This window comes from Petromyzon marinus, chromosome 61, assembly GCF_048934315.1.
Source record: "Petromyzon marinus isolate PM22_M1 ecotype Great Lakes invasive population chromosome 61, UKy_Petmar_22M1.pri1.0, whole genome shotgun sequence".
NCBI classification, from domain to species: Eukaryota; Metazoa; Chordata; class Hyperoartia; order Petromyzontiformes; family Petromyzontidae; genus Petromyzon; species Petromyzon marinus.
Window position 1 is genome coordinate 3258204 of NC_133727.1, and position 19719 is coordinate 3277922.

Genomic DNA, 19719 nt, shown 5'->3' on the forward strand with positions numbered 1-19719 from the left:
AACGGCACCCATAGACTCAACACTACCCATAGACTCAACACTGCCCATAGACTCAACACTACCCATAGACTCAACACTACCCATAGACTCAACACTGCCCACAGACTCAACACTACCCATAGACTCAACACTACCCATAGACTCAACACTGCCCACAGACTCAACACTACCCATAGACTCAACACTGCCCACAGACTCAACACTACCCATAGACTCAACACTACCCATAGACTCAACACTACCCATAGACTCAACACTGCCCATAGACTCAACACTACCCATAGACTCAGCACTGCCCATAGACTCAACACTGCCCACAGACTCAACACTGCCCACAGACTCAACACTGCCCACAGACTCAACACTGCCCACAGACTCAACGTTGGGGACGATATCGGCCCAAGGTTCGAATGTTTATTGGGGTATTTCAGTAACATTTTCAATTCAACGATGCGTTCTCTTGCATCAAGGGGGCAAAAATGATTTATAGTTCATATAAATACAAAAAATATCGAAATTACAAATAATTAATGCTCCCACTTAAAAAAAATAACATCTACAACTTGTATAAAATTAAACCGCCAAAAATGTATAAACCTTAATCTGCACACAGGACATGGTGATTGCGAATTATCACCATCATAATCATCATCATAATCATCACGATTCAAATCACAACCGTAATCATCACGATCATAATTATTCCAATGATTAAGTGATTAAGGTAACGATGATTAATATCCTGGTTACCACTACCATCATCATCATCACAATTATAGTAATCATAATAAACGTCATAATCATCACGATTCAAAATCACAGCCATAATCGTCGCGATCATAATTATTCCGATGATTACGGTAACAACGATGACCGTCACGATCTCCACGATCATCACCACCGTGCCAGACTCAGAACCACCGTGCCAGACTCAGAACCACCGTGCCAGACTCAGAACCACCGTGCCAGACTGAGAACCACCGTGCCGGACTCAGAACCACCGTGCCAGACTCAGAACCACCGTGCTAGACTCAGAACCACCGTGCCAGACTGAGAACCACCGTGCCGGACTCAGAACCACCGTGCCAGGCTGAGAACCACCGTGCCGGACTCAGAACCACCGTGCCAGACTCAGAACCACCGTGCCAGACTCAGAACCACCGTGCCAGACTTTGCTAGTCCCACCACAGCAGCACTGCCAGATAAAATGTTTCATCATCGTAATCGTTATCATGGCCACTGATAACAACATCATCATCGTCGCCATCATCTCTCCCAGGTGGGTGCAGTGTCAGCAGGTGGCGGTCCTCTGGACGTCCTTGCCGACGCTGGCATGGAAATGTGGAATTTCCAGCACTGGCATCGTCGCTCGCATAGCGAGAGAGAGCGAGAGGGGACGACTCCGAGAGAGAGAGGACGACTCAGAGAGAGAGAGAGAGAGAGAGGACGACTCAGAGAGAGAGGACGACTCACAGAGAGAGAGAGGACGACTCAGAGAGAGAGGACGACTCAGAGAGAGAGAGGACGACTCAGATAGAGAAAGGACGACTCAGAGAGAGAGGACGACTCAGAGAGAGAGAGGACGACTCAGAGAGGACGACTCAGAGAGAGAGAGGACGACTCAGAGAGAGAGGACGACTCAGAGAGAGAGAGAGGACGACTCTGAGAGAGAGGACGACTCAGAGAGAGAGGACGACTCAGAGAGAGAGGACGACTCAGAGAGAGAGGACGACTCAGAGAGAGAGGACGACTCCGAGAGAGGACGACTCAGAGAGAGAGGACGACTCAGAGAGAGAGAGAGGACGACTCAGAGAGAGGACTCAGAGGGAGAGGACGACTCAGAGAGAGGCCGACTCAGAGAGAGAGAGGACGACTCAAAGAGAGAGAAGACGACTCAGAGAGAGGACGACTCAGAGAGAGAGAGAGGACGACTCAGAGAGAGAGGACGACTCACAGAGAGAGAGGACGACTCAGTGAGAGGACGACTCAGAGAGAGGACGACTCGGAGGCAGGAGTACGCACCACCCACGGGTAGAAGGGAGTTCCACATCCCACCACCGCCACCACCACCGTGACCAACAACCACCACCGCCACCACCACCGCCACCACCACTGCCCCAGCCATCGCGAAAAAATTAATCTTTTTTTTAATAGACAAAAAATGTACGCTAAATGTAACATGGTTCGCAACGGACACACAAATAACGAAGCGGGATGCTTCCTCGCCATCACCCCCCCCCGGCCCCCGCCTTGAAGGCAACCTCACAGCGTCAAGCTTACATATTAGAACGTTTGGACAGACATACAAAGCTTGCGACGATCGTACGCGGTTGCAAAGGTGCTTGTGCGTGCACGCGTGTGTGTGTGCACGCTCGCTAACAGCACTTGCCCCTACAGTCTGTTAAGGCTATACGGGGGATCTTTATTTGTCTTCTTTGGTTCTTTCGGTAAAGTCACGTAGAAACTCCAGCGCTGTCCTACCAGACAGTCCCGTCCCTTCACCTGATGAAGGCCGCTTGTGTTGTGGCCGAAACGTCGTGAGAATATTATTGTGTTATTTTATTTTATCAATTTATTATTTTATTCTCATTCTACGTGACTTTACCGAAAGAACCAAAGAAGATGAATCATTGCAGTCACGAAAGCTTTAAATCGAAATCTTTATCTGTCTTTGTGTGTGTGTTGTTGTGGTTCGGCAAAAACAACCCCCTATCTCCTCGTGGTGCCGGACTGGCAACGCTATGGTGGGCAGTGCCGTGGGGGGAGGGCCAATTACGATTTGCCCTTCCCCTCATGGTGTTTGTGACCACCACAGCGGCCATATGGGGGCTCTGGACGGGTGCCAAAGGGCTGGTAACCACTCCACCTACAATTAACTACCACCAAACTACGATTTAAAAAAATGTATTAAGCTTGTGCCGGAGGCCCCGGGGGGACAGGCGTCTATGACGTCTCCTGGCCAATCCCCATTTGGCGGAGCCAGGAGACTGAATCCTTACCCTCGGGGCTCCTCCAGAAGCAACAGAAAGCCTCTACGGATGGCCACGTAGAATGTCCGAACGCTCACTGAAGAGGAGAGGCTGCCACTCCTCTGTCGGGAGCTGGACCGGTACCGCCTGGATCTCTGTGGTATTCAGGAGGTCCGGAGGTCTGGCTTATTTCACCATGAGGGGTGGACAGTCCTCTACTCGGGGCAACAGGGTGTGGCTCTTCTTCTGAACAAAATAATGAAGGGGGCGTGGGAGCGTGGCGGCGAGGTGTGGGAAGCTGTAAGCCCCAGGCTACTTTGGGCTCGCCTTCCCATCAACCGGAGGTGAGGAGTGGTGGTCGTGGTTACTTATGCCCCCACCGAAGATGAACATCCGTGGAGGGATGCAGGCGAAGCCGATGAGTCAGATGCCTTCTATGACCTCCTGTCACAGGTGCTGGCTAAAGTGGCCCCTCGGGATAGAGTCATCATGTATGGTGACTTTAATGCCCGAGTTGGTCATGATGCTGGCACCTGGTCTGGAGTGATTGGAAGGAATGGGCCAGATCAGCTCAATAACAACGGTAGGAGGCTGCTAGATTTTTGTGCAGTCCATGGGCTTGTAATTACCAACACGCTGTTCCGGCATCGGCGCATCCACACATCATGGATGCATGCCGGGTCCAAGCAAGAACATCTGCTGGACTACATAGTGAGAGAACAGCGGATGTGGGCCCATGTCCTTGACACCAGGACCTACCGTGGAGCTGATCTGCTCACTGACCATCGACTTGTCATCTGTAAGATGCGCCTGCCATTCTTCCACTCCAGTGGTAGGTGTACACCCATAGTGGCATGGTCTGAAGCTAGCTGATGAAAGTTGCAAGTGAGAATTTCATAATCGCTTGCAGCTGGGGTTGGCATCGTCCTACACTCCTCATGATGTCGAGGGGAAATGGGCGAGGTTTCGGACTGTGGCTCATGCAGCTGCAATGGCTGCTTTTGGGTACACAATCCAGATCTCCGCAGAGACCCTGGCTGACAGAAGAGGTGTTCAGGCTGGCTGATAAAAAGCGACAGGCCCACTCTCATCATCTACAGCATCCCACGTCAGGGAATGAGGAGACTTACCGCAGCTTTCGCTCGGAGGTTCAGAGAGCCGAGAGGCGCTGCAAGGATGGTTGGTGGAGGAGATGGAGTCTACCTCAATGGCCCGCGATCACAAATTGCTCTTTAACTCCATCAAAAAAGTAACCTGCAGTGCCATACCCATTACCATTATTTGGGGGAAAGAATGGTGATCTCTCTGCTCACGATCAATAAAGGGCCTTCATGATGGTGAGCGGGCCCTGGTAAATCTACATGGCCGGGAGTCGGAGCCATTCCCTGTTCACTTTGGGGTGCGACCGGGATGTCATCTAGCTCCCACATTATTTAACATCTATTTCAACCACTTAGTTCATGAAGCCTTCAAGAGATGTACCCCCGGAATTTCCATCTGGTACAGATACAATGGGAGGCTGATCGATGCCCGGGTGCGGTCAAGGGATGGCTCCCTATTGCTAAACCATGTTATGTATGCCGATGATCTGGTAATTGCTGTTCACTCAGAGGAGGAGTTGGAGGTGCTGCTGCTGAACCTGGAGCATGCCACTAAGAGGTGGGGACTTACCATCAGCCGCACCAAAACTCAGCACCTGCCTGGGTATTTTGTACCATCGGACACTCCACCCCCACAACTCCCAATTGGTGATAAGGCAGTTGTGGAGAGAGTGGAGAGTTTCCCATACCTGGGCAGTGTGCTCATGACTGGCTCCGGTTTGACAGCAGAGGTCTCACTCCGAAACAGTTGAGCAGGCATTATCTTTTCATTGGTTGCATAATGCTGTGTGGAAGCTACCTGGTCTGTCGCTCCGCACGAAGCTTCCCTTCTCTACGCTTGTGAAACGTGGACCCCCCTAATGGAACATCTTCGCCGGTTCGAAACATTTAGGCTGGCCTGCCTACGATCCATCCTGGGATTAACCAGGCTGGATTGTGTGAGGAGCTCACATATCCTTGAAAGATCTGGACAAAGTCCCATCGGTGAGCTCCTCCGGCAGGCAAGGCTGCATTGGCTGGGTCAAGTAGCCCGCATGCCCAGCCACCACATGCCTAAACAGCTTTTGTTTGGCCGGATCGAGGGGGCTAAACAGGCGCGGCACGGGCTAGAGAACAGATGGAGTGATGTGGTACAGGAGGACGTGGAGCTGAATTGACTTGCCGATGACTGGTACCAGGGCTGTCAAGATCGGCCTCTGTGGAGGAGGCTCGTGAAGGACGCTACTGGGCAGTTGGAGGTATTCGCCCTCCAACAACAACGGAGGGCGAAGGAGCGATGCTCACAACAACGAGCGGAGTGCCGGGTGGCTAAAGCACAGCAGGTTGGCACAGTAGGGAGCACAGGTGGTGCATCAGCCAGTCATCTCAGTCATTCGACCCGTGGCACCTGGGTCAGCCCCGTGACCTGCTGCCAGCGGGCGTTCGACACTTCACGTAGCCTCAAGGTGCACATGGCCTGGCACAAGCGTCGTGGTGATGTCACCGCCACTTAGTGTCAAATGGCGGTTGTTGTTGTTGTGTTGTTGGCTGGGTGAGCGACGCTAACTACAACGAGCGGAGCGCGTGGCGGTTAAAACGCAGCGAGTTGGCACAGTAGGGGGCACAGGTGGTGCATCTGGCAGTAGTCATCTCAGTCAGTCGACCCGTGGCACCTGCTGGGTCTGTCCCCGTGACCTCCTGGTGCACCTAGCCTGGCACAGTAGGGGGGCACAGGTGGTGCATCTGGCAGGTAGCCATCTCAGTCAGTCGACCCGTGGCACATGCTGGGTCTGTCCCCGTGATCTCCTGGTGCACCTAGCCTGGCACAGTAGGGGGGGACACAGGTGGTGCATGTCTGTAGCCATCTCAGTCAGTCGACCCGTGGCACATGCTGGGTCTGTCCCCGGGACCTACTGGTGCACCTAGCCTGGCACAGTAGGGGGGCACAGGTGGTGCATCTGGCAGGTAGCCATCTCAGTCAGTCGACCCGTGGCACCTGCTGGGTCTGTCCCCGTGACCTCCTGGTGCACCTAGCCTGGCACAGTAGGGGGGGCACAGGTGGTGCATGTCTGTAGCCATCTCGGTCAGTCGACCCGTGGCACCTGCTGGGTCTCTCCCCGTGACCTCCTGGTGCACCTAGCCTGGCACAGTAGGGGGGCACAGGTGGTGCATCTGGCAGGTAGCCATCTCTGTCAGTCGACCCGTGGCACCTGCTGGGTCTGTCCCCGTGACCTCCTGGTGCACCTAGCCTGGCACAGTAGGGGGGGCACAGGTGGTGCATGTCTGTAGTCATCTCGGTCAGTCGACCCGTGGCACCTGCTGGGTCTGTCCCCGTGACCGCCTGGTGCACCTAGCCTGGCACAGTAGGGGGGGCACAGGTGGTGCATGTCTGTAGCCATCTCGGTCAGTCGACCCGTGGCACCTGCTGGGTCTCTCCCCGTGACCTCCAAGCCCCGCCGCGACAGCCTCCGAAACTCCACGCGATGACCCCCAAAGTGCACCTGGCCTGGCACGGGCGCCGTGGCGACGTCACCGTCACGTGGTGGCGTCATGGCGGTTGCATCCGTGCGTCCCAGCGGCACCCCCCCCCCCCCCCCTCCTCCTCTCCCCCTTTGTCCTCGCCGTGTGTGTCGCGAGTGTGGCCTTCCCGTCCCGGTCCCCCCTCTAGCCCCGACCGCTGCTGCCCGGGCTCCTCCGTCCGTTTCACCGTCCGCGGATCGACGGATCAATCAGAGTGGCGCGCTCTTGAAGCAGCGGTGGGGCTCTGGTGGACACGCGGGCAGGGGGCGCGAAGGCAGACACGGACGTAAGACGGGGCGCCCCCCGATCATCGTCCCCCGTTTACACGCGGGGTGACGCAGGGCCCCCACAGACCCCCACGGACCCCCACAGACCCCCACAGACCCCCACAGACCCCCACAGACCCCCACAGACCCCCACGGACCCCCACAGACACCCACAGACACCCACAGAGACCCCCACAGACACCCCACAGACACCCACAGACCCTCACAGACACCCACAGACCCCACACAGACCCCCCACACACCCTCACAGACCCCAACAGACTCCCACAGACCCCCCACAGACCCCCACAGACCCCCACAGACCCCCCACAGACCCCCACAGACCCCCCACAAACCCTCACAGACCCCCACAGACCCCCCACAGACCCCTACAGACACCCACAGACCCTCACAGACCCCCACAGCCCCCCACAGCCCCCCACAGACCCCCACAGACCCCCCACAGACCCCCACAGACCCCCACAGACCCCCACAGACCCACACAGACCCACACAGACACCCACAGACACCCACAGACCCCCCCACAGACCTCCACAGCCCCCCACAGACCCCCACAGCCCCCCCACAGACCCCCACAGACCTCCACAGCCCCCACAAACCCTCACAGACCCCCACAGACCCCACAGACCCCCACAGACCCCCACAGCCCCCCACAGCCACCCACAGACACCCACAGACCCCCTCAGACCCCCACAGACCCCCCACAGACCCCCACAGACCCCCGCAAAACCTCTACAGACCCCCACAGACCCCCACAGACACCGACAGACCCTCACAGACCCCCACAGACCCCCACATGCCCCCCACAGACACCCACAGACCCCCTCAGACCCCCACAGACCCCCACACAGACCCCCACAGACCCCCACGGACCCCCACGGACCCCCACGGACACCTACGGACCCCCACAGACCCCCACAAACCCCCAAAGACCCCCACAGACCCCCACAGACCCCCACGGACACCCACGGACCCCCACAGACCCCCACAAACCCCCACAGAGCCTCACAGACCCCCACAGACCCCCACAGACCCCCACAGCCCCCCACAGACCCTCACAGACCTCCACAAAGGTCCATAAACTTCCACGGGGCTCCACGGATCCCGTCTTGCGAAGGTCCCTCAGAGTCTCCCTCAGAGTCTCCCTCCGAGGCGTCGCGAGACGCTGTGGACCAGAGGGTTACAATCATCGTCACCATCACTATCAGCGTCATCGTCAGCCGTGGGTCCGTCCACTGCTGCATGAAGGCCTCCGTCACAGACCTCCTGTCACGGGCACAGACCCAGCAGGTGCCGCGGGTCGACTGACTGAGATGGCTACTGGCAGATGCACCACATGTGCCCTCCATTGTGCCAGGCTAGGTGCAGGAGGTCACGGGACAGACCCAGCAGGTGCCATGAGTCGACTGACTGAGATGGCTACTGGCAGATGCACCACCTGTGCCCCCTATGATGCCAACTTGCTCATTTTATCCGCCCGGCGCTCCGCTCGTTGTTGTGGGCGTCGCTCCTACGCCCTCCGTTGTTGTTGGAGGGCGACTGCCTCCAACTGCCCAGTGGCGTCCTTCACGAGCCTCCTCCACAGAGGCCGATCTTGACACCGCTGGTACCAGTCATCGGCAAGTCCACTCAGCTTCACGTCCTCCTGTACCACATCACTCCATCTCCTCTCTAGCCCGTGCCGCGCCCGTTTAGCCCCCTCGATCCGGCCAAACAAAAGCTGCTTGGGCATTCGTTGGCTGGGCATGCGGGCTACATGACCCACTGTGTACTCACCACACACTCACCACAACACTCACCACCACACTCACCACCACACTCACCACCACCCTACTCACCACCACACTCACACTGCACAATCAGCACCACATCCACCACCCTACTCACCACCACACCCACCACCCTACTCACCACCACACTCACCACCACACTCACCACCCTACTCACCACAACACTCACCACCACACTCACCACCACACTCACCACCACACTCACCACAACACTCACCACCACACTCACCACCATACTCACCACCACACTCACCACCCTACTCACCACCCTACTCACCACCACACTCACCACCACACTCACCACCACACTCACCACCACACTCACCACCCTACTCACTACCACACTCACCACCACACCACCACACTCACGACCCTACTCACCACCACACTCACCACCACACTCACCACCCTACTCACCACCACACTCACCACCCTACTCACGACCACACTCACCACCACACTCACCACCACACTCACCACCCTACTCACCACCACACTCACCACCACACTCACCACCACACCCACCACCACACTCACCATCACACTCACCACCACACTCACCACCCTACTCACCACCACACTCACCACCACACTCACCACCACTCTCACCACCACACCCACCACCACACTCACCACCACACTCACCACCACACTCACCACCCTACTCACCACCACACTCACCACCCTACTCACCACCACACTCACCACCACACTCACCACCACACTCACCACCCTACTCACCACCACACTCACCACCACACTCACCACCCTACTCACCACCACACCCACCCGCTCGCCCGACCGCCACCTCCACCATCTTCGCCGCAGAACTTCCGACGGCAGCCGACATCGCAGGCACCGCCACCGGCGTCATCGTCGTCGTCGCCGTCGTCATCATCGTCGTCACCGGTGACGACAACGGTGACGACGTCATCGACGATGTCGCTGCGAGCGACGCTGACGATGACGTCACAGCGGCGGTTGAGACGTCAGCTGATGACGCGGCAGAGGCTGCTGTGGTTGGTGGCAACAGGGGATGACCATCGCCAACACCGCCACCTCCACCACCACCGGCACCACCGCCTCCACCACCACCTCCTCCACCACCTCCACCGCCACCTCCTCCTCCTCCACCACCACCACCTCCTCCTCCACCACCACCACCTCCTCCTCCACCACCTCCACCGCCACCTCCACCACCGCCACCTCCTCCACCACCTCCACCGCCGTCCCTCCCTGCGTCTGCCAGGGCCTCCTCCACCTCCTCTTCCACCTCCTCCTCCACTTCCTCCTCCACCTCCTCTTCCACCTCCTCCTCGTCGTCCTCGTCGTGTCGCTGCAGGCGGCTCTGAGCCTCGCGCGCCAACAGCGCCTCCTGTAGGCGGAGCTTGAGACGCCGCTCACGACGCAGGCGCTTGTGGAGTGCCGCTGTGGGTGGGTGGGATCACTGACGGTGTCACTGTGTCACTGTGTCACTGATGGTGTCACTGTGTCACTCACTGTGTCACTGTGTCACTCACTGTGTCACTGTGTCACTGATGGTGTCACTGTGTCACTGATGGTGTCACTGTGTCACTCACTGTGTCACTGTGTCACTCACTGTGTCACTGACTGTGTCACTGTGTCAATGTGTCACTGATGGTGTCACTGTGTCACTCACTGTGTCACTCACTGTGTCACTCACTGTGTCACTGTGTCACTCACTGTGTCACTGTGTCACTGTGTCACTCACTGTGTCACTGACTGTGTCACTGTGTCAATGTGTCACTGATGGTGTCACTGTGTCACTCACTGTGTCACTGTGTCACTGACTGTGTCACTGTGTCACTGTGTCACTCACTGTGTCACTGTGTCACTGACTGTGTCACTGTGTCACTGTGTCACTCACTGTGTCACTGTGTCACTGACTGTGTCACTGTGTCACTCACTGTGTCACTCACTGTGTCACTGTGTCACTCACTGTGTCACTGTGTCACTGTGTCACTGATGGTGTCACTGTGTCACTCACTGTGTCACTGTGTCACTGTGTCACTGATGGTGTCACTGTGTCACTCACTGTGTCACTGTGTCACTGACTGTGTCACTGTGTCACTGTGTCACTAACTGTGTCACTGTGTCACTGACTGTGTCACTGTGTCACTCACTGTGTCACTCACTGTGTCACTGTGTCACTGTGTCACTCACTGTGTCACTGTGTCACTGTGTCACTGATGGTGTCACTGTGTCACTCACTGTGTCACTGTGTCACTGATGGTGTCACTGTGTCACTCACTGTGTCACTGTGTCACTGACTGTGTCACTGTGTCACTGTGTCACTCACTGTGTCACTGTGTCACTGACTGTGTCACTGTGTCACTCACTGTGTCACTCACTGTGTCACTGTGTCACTGTGTCACTCACTGTGTCACTGTGTCACTCACTGTGTCACTGATGGTGTCACTGTGTCACTGTGTCACTGACTGTGTCACTGACTGTGTCACTGTGTAACTGTGTCACTGATGGTGTCACTGTGTCACTGTGTCACTGACTGTCTCACTGTGTCACTGTGTCACTCACTGTGTCACTCACTGTGTCACTGTGTCACTCACTGTGTCACTGTGTCACTGTGTCACTCACTGTGTCACTGTGTCACTGACTGTGTCACTGTGTCACTGTGTCACTCACTGTGTCACTGTGTCACTCACTGTGTCACTGTGTCACTGTGTCACTCACTGTGTCACTGTGTCAATCACTGTGTCACTCACTGTGTCAATGTGTCACTCACTGTGTCACTGTGTCACTGTGTCACTCACTGTGTCACTGTGTCACTGATGGTGTCACTGTGTCACTCACTGTGTCACTGTGTCACTGATGGTGTCACTGTGTCACTCACTGTGTCACTGTGTCACTGTGTCACTCACTGTGTCACTGACTGTGTCACTCACAGTGTCACTGTGTCACTGTGTCACTCACTGTGTCACTGTGTCACTGTGTCACTCACTGTGTCACTGTGTCACTGACTGTGTCACTGTGTCACTGTGTCACTCACTGTGTCACTGACTGTGTCACTCACAGTGTCACTGTGTCACTGTGTCACTGATGGTGTCACTGTGTCACTGTGTCACTCACTGTGTCACTGTGTCACTCACTGTGTCACTGTGTCACTGTGTCACTCACTGTGTCACTGTGTCACTCACTGTGTCACTCACTGTGTCACTGTGTCACTGTGTCACTCACTGTGTCACTGACTGTGTCACTCACAGTGTCACTGTGTCACTGATGGTGTCACTGTGTCACTGTGTCACTCACTGTGTCACTGTGTCACTCACTGTGTCACTGTGTCACTGTGTCACTCACTGTGTCACTGTGTCACTCACAGTGTCACTGTGTCACTCACTGTGTCACTCACTGTGTCACTGTGTCACTGTGTCACTCACTGTGTCACTGACTGTGTCACTCACAGTGTCACTGTGTCACTCACTGTGTCACTGTGTCACTGATGGTGTCACTGACTGTGTCACTGACGGTGTCCCTGTGTCACTGACGGTGTCACTGTGTCACTGACTGTGTCACTGTGTCACTGACTGTGTCACTGTGTCACTGATGGTGTCACTGATGGTGTCACTGTGTCACTGATGGTGTCACTGTGTCACCGTGTCACTGTGTCACTGACGGTGTCACTGATGGTGTCACTGTGTCACTGACTGTGTCACTGTGTCACTGATGGTGTCACTGATGGTGTCACTGTGTCACTGATGGTGTCACTGTGTCACTGTGTCACTGTGTCACTGACGGTGTCACTGATGGTGTCACTGTGTCACTGACTGTGTCACTGTGTCACTGTGTCACTGACTGTGTCACTGTGTCACTGATGGTGTCACTGATGGTGTCACTGTGTCACTGATGGTGTCACTGACTGTGTCACTGACGGTGTCACTGATGGTGTCGCTGTGTCGCTGTGTCACTGTGTCACTGACTGTGTCACTGACTGTGTCACTCACAGTGTCACTGTGTCACTGACGGTGTCACTGTGTCACTGTGTCACTTACTGTGTCACTGACGGTGTCACTGTGTCACTGTGTCACTGACGGTGTCACTGTGTCACGGTGTCACTGTGTCACTGTGTCACTGACTGTGTCACTGTGTCACTGACTGTGTCACTGACTGTGTCACTGTGTCACTGTGTCACTGACTGTGTCACTGTGTCACTGTGTCACTGACTGTGTCACTGTGTCACTGTGTCACTGACGGTGTCACTGTGTCACTGACTGTGTCACTGTGTCACTGTGTCACTGACGGTGTCACTGTGTCACTGTGTCACTGACGGTGTCACTGTGTCACTGACTGTGTCACTGTGTCACTGACGGTGTCACTGTGTCACTGACTGTGTCACTGTGTCACTGATGGTGTCACTGATGGTGTCACTGTGTCACTGATGGTGTCACTGTGTCACTGTCACTGTGTCACTGACGGTGTCACTGACTGTGTCACTGTGTCACTGACTGTGTCACTGTGTCACTGTGTCACTGATGGTTTCACTGATGGTGTCACTGTGTCACTGATGGTGTCACTGACTGTGTCACTGTGTCACTGACGGTGTCACTGATGGTGTCGCTGTGTCGCTGTGTCACTGTGTCACTGACTGTGTCACTGACTGTGTCACTCACAGTGTCACTGTGTCACTGACTGTCTCACTGTGTCACTGACTGTGTCACTGACGGTGTCACTGTGTCACTGTGTCACTGACGGTGTCACTGTGTCACGGTGTCACTGTGTCACTGTGTCACTGACTGTGTCACTGTGTCACTGACTGTGTCACTGACTGTGTCACTGTGTCACTGTGTCACTGACTGTGTCACTGTGTCACTGACGGTGTCACTGTGTCACTGTGTCACTGACGGTGTCACTGTGTCACTGACTGTGTCACTGTGTCACTGACGGTGTCACTCTGTCACTGACTGTGTCACTGTGTCACTGATGGTGTCACTGTGTCACTGCGTCACTGACTGTGTCACTGACTGTGTCACTGTGTCACTGTGTCACTGACTGTGTCACTGACTGTGTCACTGACGGTGTCACTGTGTCACTGACGGTGTCACTGTGTCACTGACTGTGTCACTGACGGTGTCACTGTGTCACTGTGTCACTGACTGTGTCACTGTGTCACTGACTGTGTCACTGTGTCACTGACTGTGTCACTGACGGTGTCACTGTGTCACTGTGTCACTGACGGTGTCACTGTGTCACTGTGTCACTGACTGTGTCACTGACTGTGTCACTGTGTCACTGACTGTGTCACTGACGGTGTCACTGTGTCACTGACTGTGTCACTGTGTCACTGACTGTGTCACTGTGTCACTGACTGTGTCACTGACGGTGTCACTGTGTCACTGTGTCACTGACGGTGTCACTGTGTCACTGTGTCACTGACTGTGTCACTGACTGTGTCACTGTGTCACTGACTGTGTCACTGACGGTGTCACTGTGTCACTGTGTCACTGACTGTGTCACTGTGTCACTGACTGTGTCACTGTGTCACTGACTGTGTCACTGACGGTGTCACTGTGTCACTGTGTCACTGACTGTGTCACTGTGTCACTGACTGTGTCACTGACGGTGTCTCACCACGGGCTCGCTGCTCTCCGTGCAGGCGGCGCTGCGCCTCCTGCCGGAGGCCCCGCTCCCGAACCGCCTCGTGGCGCAGCGCGGCCAATTCCTGCTGGGCCTGCCGCTCGTGGGCACAGGAAGCCTCCACAGCCACCACCAGCAGCGCCTGGGGGGGGGGGGGGTGAGTCAGCGTCATCATCATCATCATCGTCGTCGTCATCGTCGTCGTCATCGTCATCATCATCGTCGTCATCATCATCATCGTCGTCATCGTCTTCAGCGTCGTCATCGTCATCATCATCGTCATCATCGTCATCATCGTCATCATCATCATCGTCATCATCATCATCGTCGTCATCGTCTTCAGCGTCGTCATCGTCATCATCATCGTCATCATCGTCATCATCATCATCGTCATCATCATCATCGTCGTCGTCATCGTCGTCATCATCGTCGTCATCATCGTCATCATCATCGTCATCATCATCGTCATCATCGTCATCATCATCATCGTCATCATCATCATCGTCGTCGTCATCGTCGTCATCATCGTCATCATCATCGTCATCATCGTCGTCGTCATCGTCGTCATCATCGTCATCATCATCATCATCGTCGTCATCATCATCATCATCATCGTCGTCATCATCATCGTCGTCGTCATCGTCGTCATCATCATCGTCGTCGTCGTCGTCACAATCACAGAGACCCACAGACTCAGCGTAGACCCACGCTGACCCCACGCTGACCCCACGCTGAGTCCAAGCTGCGTCTGCGGGGGGGCTCAGCGTGGGGTCAGCGCGGGGTCAGCGTGGCGGTGGTGGGCGGTGGTGGCGCTGTCTGCTAGCGTGGGGGCATGGGCCGGACATTTCAGGGGCTGCCCCTCTGTACCCCCCCACCTCACCCCCCACCTCACCCCCCACCTCACCCCCCACCTCACCCCCCCACCTCACCCCCCCCCCCCACCTCACCCCCCCACCTCACCTGCAAGTTGGCCAGCAGAGTGTGCAAGGCCGCGGCCCCGCCGGCTCCGTCTGCGACAAGCGGCCCCGGGCACAAGGTGGCCACGGTGTGGTGAGGGTGGTGGTGGTGAGGGTGGTGAGGGTGGTGAGGGTTGTTGTTGTTGTGGTGAGGGTTGTTGTGGTGGTGGTGAGGGTTGTTGTTGTGGTGGTGGTGAGGGTTGTTGTTGTTGTGGTGAGGGTTGTTGTTGTTGTGGTGGTGGTGGTGAGGGTTGTTGTTGTTGTGGTGAGGGTTGTTGTTGTGGTGGTGAGGGTTGTTGTTGTGGTGGTGGTGGTGGTGAGGCTCTCCGCCTACACTACCGCCACCACCGCCTCCTCCGCCTCCTCCTCCTCCGTGATCGGCGTCGTCTGCTTTGTTGTGTTGGGGGGGAATTTTCAGCCGCAACACGAGGGTCAGACCACAACACACTGGGTGAGGCCACAACACACTGGGTTCAGGCCACAACACACGGATCAGGCCACAACACACTGGGTCAGACCACAACACGAGGTTTTAGGCCACAACACACGAGGTTTAGGCCACAACACGAGGTTTTAGGCCACAACACACTGGGTCAGAACACAACACGAGGTTCAGACCACAACACACGAGGTTCATGCCACAACACACTGGGACAGACCACAACACGAGGTTCAGGCCACAACACACTGGGTCTGGCCACAACACACGAGGTTTAGGCCACAACACGAGGTTTTAGGCCACAACACACGAGGTCCTGGCCACAACACACTGGGTTAGGCCACAACACGAGGTTAAGGCCACAACACACTGGGTTAGACCACAACACAGGAGGGTCAGGCCACAACACCCTGGGTCTGGCCACAACACACGAGGTTTAGTCCACAACACACTGGGTTAGGCCACAACACACTGGTGTACGACCACAACACGAGGTACTGACCACAACACACGGATCCAGGCCACACCACACGGAATGAGGACACAACACAAAGCCAGGCCTTCCCCTCTCTCTCGCTGTCATCATCGTCACCGTGGTCTATCCACTGCTGGCTGAAGATCAACGTGACGATGATGATGATGACGATGATGATGACGATGATGACGCTGTCTCTACCCTGCGTGTCAAAGTGGGTGCCCCATTCGGTGCTCTGGTCTGGCTTTAACCATTAACGCGAATGCTAATGCATTCAAAACACCGGGTAATTTGCTTATGGTGAATTAAACAAAATTAAGAGCTCAAATATCATCGTTACTCGTTACGGTGTGGGATGTCTGTGCGTTGGCGTGGGTTCATTGCCCGCGTGTAAGCACACTCACATACAAGCACACAAGGCACAATGATAAAGACAAAGATCCCCCGTGTAGCCTTTAACGGAGTGTTGGGGGCAAATGCTGTTACACGCGCGATACTCACAACCCAAAACTACCACTTTCCATAGACACTCCGTCTTGTGTTTACTCAGCGAAGGTTAACACCACACCACGTCACACCACACCACACCACGTCACACCACACCACGCCACGCCACGTCACACCATACCACGTCACGCCACGCCACGTCACACCACACCACACCACGTCACACCACACCACGCCACACCACACCACGTCACACCCCACCACGTCACACCACACCACGCCAAGCCACACCACGTCACACCACACCACGCCACACCACGTCACACAACACCACGTCACACCACGCCACGTCACACCACGCCACGTCACACCACGCCACGTCACACCACGCCACACATCATACCACGCCACGCTACACCACGTCACACCACACCACACCACGTCACACCACACCACGTCACACTACGCCACGCCACACCACACCACGTCACACCACACCACGTCACACTACGCCACGCCACACCACACCACGTCACGCCACGCCACGTCACACCACACCACACCAAGCCACGTCACACCACACCACGTCACACCACGCCACGTCACACCACGTCACACCACGCCACGTCACACCACACCACGTCACACCACACCACACACCACACCACGTCACACTACACCACGTCACACCACGCCACGTCACACCATACCAGACCAAGCCACGTCACACCACACCACGTCAAGCCACGCCACGTCACACCACGTTACACCACACCACGCCACGCCACACCACGTCACACCACACCACACACCACACCACGTCACACCACAGCACACACCACACCACGTCACGCCACACCACGTTACACCACACCACACACCACACCACGCCACACCACACCACGCCAAGTCACACCACACCACGCTACGCCACACCACGCCATGCCACGTCACACCACACCACGCTACACCACGTCACGCCACGTCACACCACACCACGTCACGCCACGTCACACCACACCGCGTCACACCACACCACGTCACACCACACCACACCAAGCCACGTCACACCACACCACGTCACACCACGCCACGTCACACCACGTCACACCACGCCACGTCACACCACACCACGTCACACCACACCACACACCACACCACGTCACACCACGCCACGTCACACCACGCCACGTCACACCACACCACACATCATACCACGCCACGCTACACCACGTCACACCACACCACACCACGTCACACCACACCACGTCACACTACGCCACGCCACACCACACCACGTCACACCACACCACGTCACACTACGCCACGCCACACCACACCACGTCACGCCACGCCACGTCACACCACACCACACCAAGCCACGTCACACCACACCACGTCACACCACGCCACGTCACACCACGTCACACCACGCCACGTCACACCACACCACGTCACACCACACCACACACCACACCACGTCACACTACACCACGTCACACCACGCCACGTCACACCATACCAGACCAAGCCACGTCACACCACACCACGTCAAGCCACGCCACGTCACACCACGTTACACCACACCACGCCACGCCACACCACGTCACACCACACCACACACCACACCACGTCACACACAGCACACACCACACCACGTCACGCCACACCACGTTACACCACACCACACACCACACCACGCCACACCACACCACGCCAAGTCACACCACACCACGCTACGCCACACCACGCCATGCCACGTCACACCACACCACGCTACACCACGTCACGCCACGTCACACCACACCACGTCACGCCACGTCACACCACACCGCGTCACACCACACCACGTCACACCACACCACACCAAGCCACGTCACACCACACCACGTCACACCACGCCACGTCACACCACGTCACACCACGCCACGTCACACCACACCACGTCACACCACACCACACACCACACCACGTCACACTACACCACGTCACACCACGCCACGTCACACCACACCAGACCAAGCCACGTCACACCACACCACGTCAAGCCACGCCACGTCACGCCACGCCACACCACGCCATGCCACGTCACGCCACACCACGTCAAGCCACGCCACGTCACACCATGTCACACCACACCACGCCACACCACGTCACGCCACGTCACACCACACCACGTCACGCCACACCACGTCACGCCACACCGCGTCACACCACACCACGTCACACCACCATCAAACTCATCCACAGCAGTAGCAAGCCATAGCGGTGGCCGTGACGTGAATCCTAATTCCGCCGATTAAACACAAAAACACATTTTTGTTGGTGGCCAATCGTGGGGGGGAGTGGGGGGGTGTGGGGGGAGTGGGGGGGGGGAGTGGGGGGGGAGTGGGGGGGGGAGTGGGGGTGGATGTGGGGGGGGGTGGATGGGGCAGTGGTTTGTCTGGAGCCCCTGGGTCTGAATCTCTCAGGGGGTTCATAATGGTCATGTCAAGAGACGTTGAGTGAAGTGAGTGGGTAGGTGGGTGGGTGAGTGGGTGAGTGAGTGGGTAGGTAGGTGAGTGGGTAGGTGAGTGAGTAGGTGGGTGGGTGGGTAGGTAGGTGGGTGGGTGAGTGGGTAGGTAGGTGAGTGAGTGAATGGATACGTTAGTTGGTAGGTGGGTGAGTGGGTAGGTGGGTGGGTGAGTGAGTGGGTAGGTGGGTGGGTGGGTGGGTTAGTGGATGGGTGAGTGAGTGAGTAGGTAGGTGAGTGAGTGGATGGATACGTTAGTTGGTAGTTCGGTGAGTGGGTAGGTGGGTGGGTGAGTGAGTGAGTGGATGGGTGGGTGGGTGAGAGAGTGGATGAATACGTTAGATGGTAGGTGGGTGATTGGGTAGGTGGGTGGGTAGGTGAGTGAGTGGATGGATACGTTAATTGGTAGGTGGTTGAGTGAGTGGGTAGGTGAGTGAGTGGATGGATAAGTTAGTTGGCAGGTGGTTGAGTGAGTGGGCAGGTGAGTGAGTGGATGGATACGTTAGTTTGTAGGTGAGTGGGTAAGTGAGCGAGTGAGAGGGTAGGTGAGTCAGTGGATGTGTGGGGCGGTGGATGAGTAAGTGGATGGGTAGGTTGGTGGGAGAGTGAGTGAGTGGGTGGGTGAGAGAGTGGGT

The 19719-nt window shown here is 56.4% G+C and overlaps 1 protein-coding gene across 1 annotated transcript in view; it reads right to left on the reverse strand.

Moving 5' to 3' along the window:
* Positions 1-376: 376 nt before the first annotated feature.
* LOC116955747 (uncharacterized) overlaps positions 377-19719 on the reverse strand; it is a 92503-nt gene continuing 73160 nt past the window's right edge. The window contains exons 9-13 of the mRNA XM_032977027.2: positions 15216-15598; positions 14250-14397; positions 9435-10073; positions 7919-8020; positions 377-6812 (exon numbers count right to left, since the gene is read on the reverse strand). Of these exons, the coding sequence (XP_032832918.2) occupies positions 6778-6812; positions 7919-8020; positions 9435-10073; positions 14250-14397; positions 15216-15598 (1307 nt within the window). The 3' untranslated portion in view covers positions 377-6777. The remainder of the gene's footprint in view (positions 6813-7918; positions 8021-9434; positions 10074-14249; positions 14398-15215; positions 15599-19719) is intronic.